Source organism: Benincasa hispida, chromosome 8 (assembly GCF_009727055.1).
Source record: "Benincasa hispida cultivar B227 chromosome 8, ASM972705v1, whole genome shotgun sequence".
NCBI lineage: Eukaryota > Viridiplantae > Streptophyta > Magnoliopsida > Cucurbitales > Cucurbitaceae > Benincasa > Benincasa hispida.
This window is the reverse complement of record NC_052356.1, coordinates 62,127,104-62,130,409: the sequence shown is the minus strand read 5'-3', so window position 1 is coordinate 62,130,409 and position 3,306 is coordinate 62,127,104. Positions and strand designations below refer to the sequence as shown.

Here is a 3,306-nt window from a genome sequence, read left to right as displayed (position 1 = left end):
GTTTGAACATTGGATTTTTTTTTTTTTAACAGATATTTGACTTTTGTTTCATTATTTTTTCTTCTTCTTATTTGTTTTTTCAAATATTGGAATTTTTAAGTGTAAATGAAATAACATAGAAAAAAGAAAAACTAGTTTTCACATGTGATGTGACTTATCTAAAGGGTTATTAAAGTAGCGAACTGGTCCGTGGTCCCCCATCCATTGAAGAAGAAGATGTAGTAAGAAACCCCAATTCTAATTTCTGACTGGTTGCACAATAATCATCAAAACAGTCTACTAAATTTTATTTTTCGACAATATTAAATTATTAATATCAAAACCCCACCAATTCCAACACTCCACAGTATATTATATTATATTTAAATACCATATCCTTTATTTATCACCATATTGCTCCCCTTCATATAATATTTCCCATCTATATATATAAACAAATATAATATTTGCTTCTCAGTTCTCCCTACTTCCCTCCCACTCCAACTCCCACTTCACTTCCTTCCATAAAATGCAGCTTTCTACCTCTTCCTCTAATTTCTCTATCTCCACTGTGCATGTGAGAGCTTGAACAGAGAAACAAAGAAAAAACATGGCAACTTTTTGTTTTTGCAGGATTCTGATTCTCATGGCGCTCATGTTTTCTTTTGTTGACTCTGCTTGCAACACTACAGATACCCAATTCGTTTCCAAGGCTTTTCACTCTGTTTCCGCCTTCAATCTCTCTTGGATTGTTCCTAGCTCTGTGAATTTCACCAACTGCTCTGTTCTAGACATCAACCTCCCGTCCAAGAATCTCACTGGAATTGTTTCTTGGAGGTTCTTAAGAAATTTGACCCACTTACGCTCCATTGATCTTTCTAGAAACTCACTCGAAGGCTCTGTTCCGAACTGGCTGTGGGGAATCCCCACTTTGGCTCATGTCGATCTTTCCCATAATCGATTTGGAGGAACTGTTGGGTTTAAGTTATCTAATTCCAGTCATGTCTTTCCTTCTTCCATTCGGGTTCTTAATCTTTCCAACAACAGATTCTCTAATACGGTTCGCCTCTCTGGTTTTTCAAAGCTGGAAATTCTGGACCTCTCGCGAAATAATCTGCGGAATCTTCCATTTGGGTTGGAGAGGCTTTCTAATTTGAAGCACTTGGTTGTTTCGAGGTGTAACATTTCTGGGAATTTGAAGCCCATCTCTGTTCTTCATTCGCTTGAGTATTTAGACGTTTCGGGTAATTCCATGACCGGTAATTTTCCGTCGGATTTCCCTCCGCTTAATGGATTGAAGTTCTTGAATGTTTCATTAAACAAGTTTAAGGGAGTGATCAACTCCGAAAGCTACAAGAAATTTGGGAAATCAGCATTTGTTCAAACTGGGATTACTTTACTTCAAATCAAAACGAATTCCAAAAACAGAGGTAACACGAATCCTCCACAATCATCGAAACGCCCTCATCAGAACAATACCATCCAATCAGACGTACCCAATAAAGAACCAGCGAAAAAAGCCAAACCCAAATCGAAAACGAAGCCACTGATTCTTGCCCTGTCGTCTGGGACAGCAGGTTTGTTTTTAGCAGCGGCTGCTTTAGCGATATGGAGACGAAAAAGAATTATGAAGCGAAAAAACAAATGGGCAATCTCCACGCCCGTTCAAGTCCAATTCAAGATGGAGAAATCTGGGCCGTTCGCTTTCGAGACCGAGTCAGGATCATCCTGGATCGCAGACATCAGAGAACCATCTTCAGCTTCAGTGGTGATGTTCGAGAAGCCGTTGATTAATCTCACCTTCAAGGACTTGATTGCTGCCACGTCACATTTCGGTAAAGAGTCCCTTCTCGCAGAGGGAAGGTGTGGGCCGGTGTACAGAGCTGTTCTTCCCGGAGATATCCACGTGGCGATTAAGGTCCTTGAATCCGCTAGATCCGTCGCTCGTGATGAGGCTGTAGCCATGTTCGAAGACCTTTCCACACTGAAGCATTCCAATTTGTTACCGCTTTTTGGTTACTGTATTGCAGGTAAAATTTTTTTGTTGTCTGTATCTCTGTTTGACCTCTCTGTTCATCCAATTAATTCCGCTCTGTTTCTTTTCTTGAAAATTTAAACAGCGTTGTCTTTGAATGACTGATTGATTTCCGCTTACATTGTCAAAACAAACTTAGTTTCTGTGTCATTTTATCCCATTTTAGGTAAAGAGAAATTAGTATTGTACGAATTCATGTCCAACGGCGATCTCCACCGGTGGCTTCACGAGCTTCCGACCGGCCAACCCAATGTGGAGGACTGGAGTACCGACACGTGGGAAATCAACAACAATTCCACTAGTGGGTCCCATTTGTCGTTACCGGAGAAGTTAGGATGGGTGACGCGCCACCGCATTGCAGTGGGGATCGCGCGTGGGTTAGCGTATCTCCACCACGCCGGATCGAAACCGATTGTTCACGGGCATTTAGTGACGTCAAACATTTTATTGGCGGACGACTTCGAGGCTCGAATCGGTGGGTTTGGGTTACGACATGTCGGCGGGGGGAACTGCGACGACGGCGTTGAGAAAGATGTGTACTGTTTTGGAGTGGTGTTGATGGAGCTTTTGACGGGGATGCCCGGCAGTGCCAACACGGTGGTGGGAGTGAGAAAAATGGTGAGAGAGGGAAAAGCGTTAGAGGCGATTGATCCAAGATTGCGACTCGTTGGCGGGGAATCGGAGATGGTGGAGAGCCTCCGTGTGGCGTATCTATGTACCGCGGAGACGGCGGCGAAAAGACCTACAATGCAACAAGTCCTAGGGTTGCTCAAGGACATTCATCCCACACAACCCAGGGCAGACTAGTCTCAATTGACTCAATTACCCCTCGTCTGCTCGACATATTACAGGTTGTGCCACTAGTGAGTGAAAGAACGGTAATGCCCAAAAGTACATTTTGGAATTGGCCATGGCATTCCCACTCTTATTGTTGGATAATGTTAGTTATAGTTACGCCCTCAAATTTTCATTATAAAATCTCAACCTTACATTTACAAATGTTAAAATTGGACTCTAAATGATAAAACTTAAACTCTTAAACTTAATTATTATAGTTTTCCAATGATCATGTAGGTTCAATTTTTACAATTGAAAATTTGAGAGTATAATTACAGTTATTAAATAGGATGATTTTTGTAATTCATTTTTTTTTTATTAGGTAGGCTGATGCTTCTCATCCATCTTTTAAGAACTTTTTGATGGGTCATTAAAAAAATGTTGATTTGTATAGAAAAAGAGAAAAAAAAAAAAGTGGAAAGATGAGGTGGAGGGAATGGAAGTTGTTAAAATTT

At 41.0% G+C, this 3,306-nt stretch overlaps 1 protein-coding gene across 1 annotated transcript; it reads left to right on the top strand.

Annotated features, from left to right (window-relative positions):
* The first annotated feature begins 400 nt into the window (after positions 1 to 400).
* Positions 401 to 3,060, top strand: LOC120083677 (calmodulin-binding receptor kinase CaMRLK). The gene is made up of 2 exons (XM_039039517.1): positions 401 to 2,009; positions 2,181 to 3,060. The coding sequence occupies exons 1-2, from the start codon at positions 590 to 592 to the stop codon at positions 2,819 to 2,821; spliced, it is 2,061 nt and encodes a 686-aa protein (XP_038895445.1). The 5' UTR covers positions 401 to 589; the 3' UTR covers positions 2,822 to 3,060.
* The last annotated feature ends 246 nt before the right edge of the window (positions 3,061 to 3,306 follow it).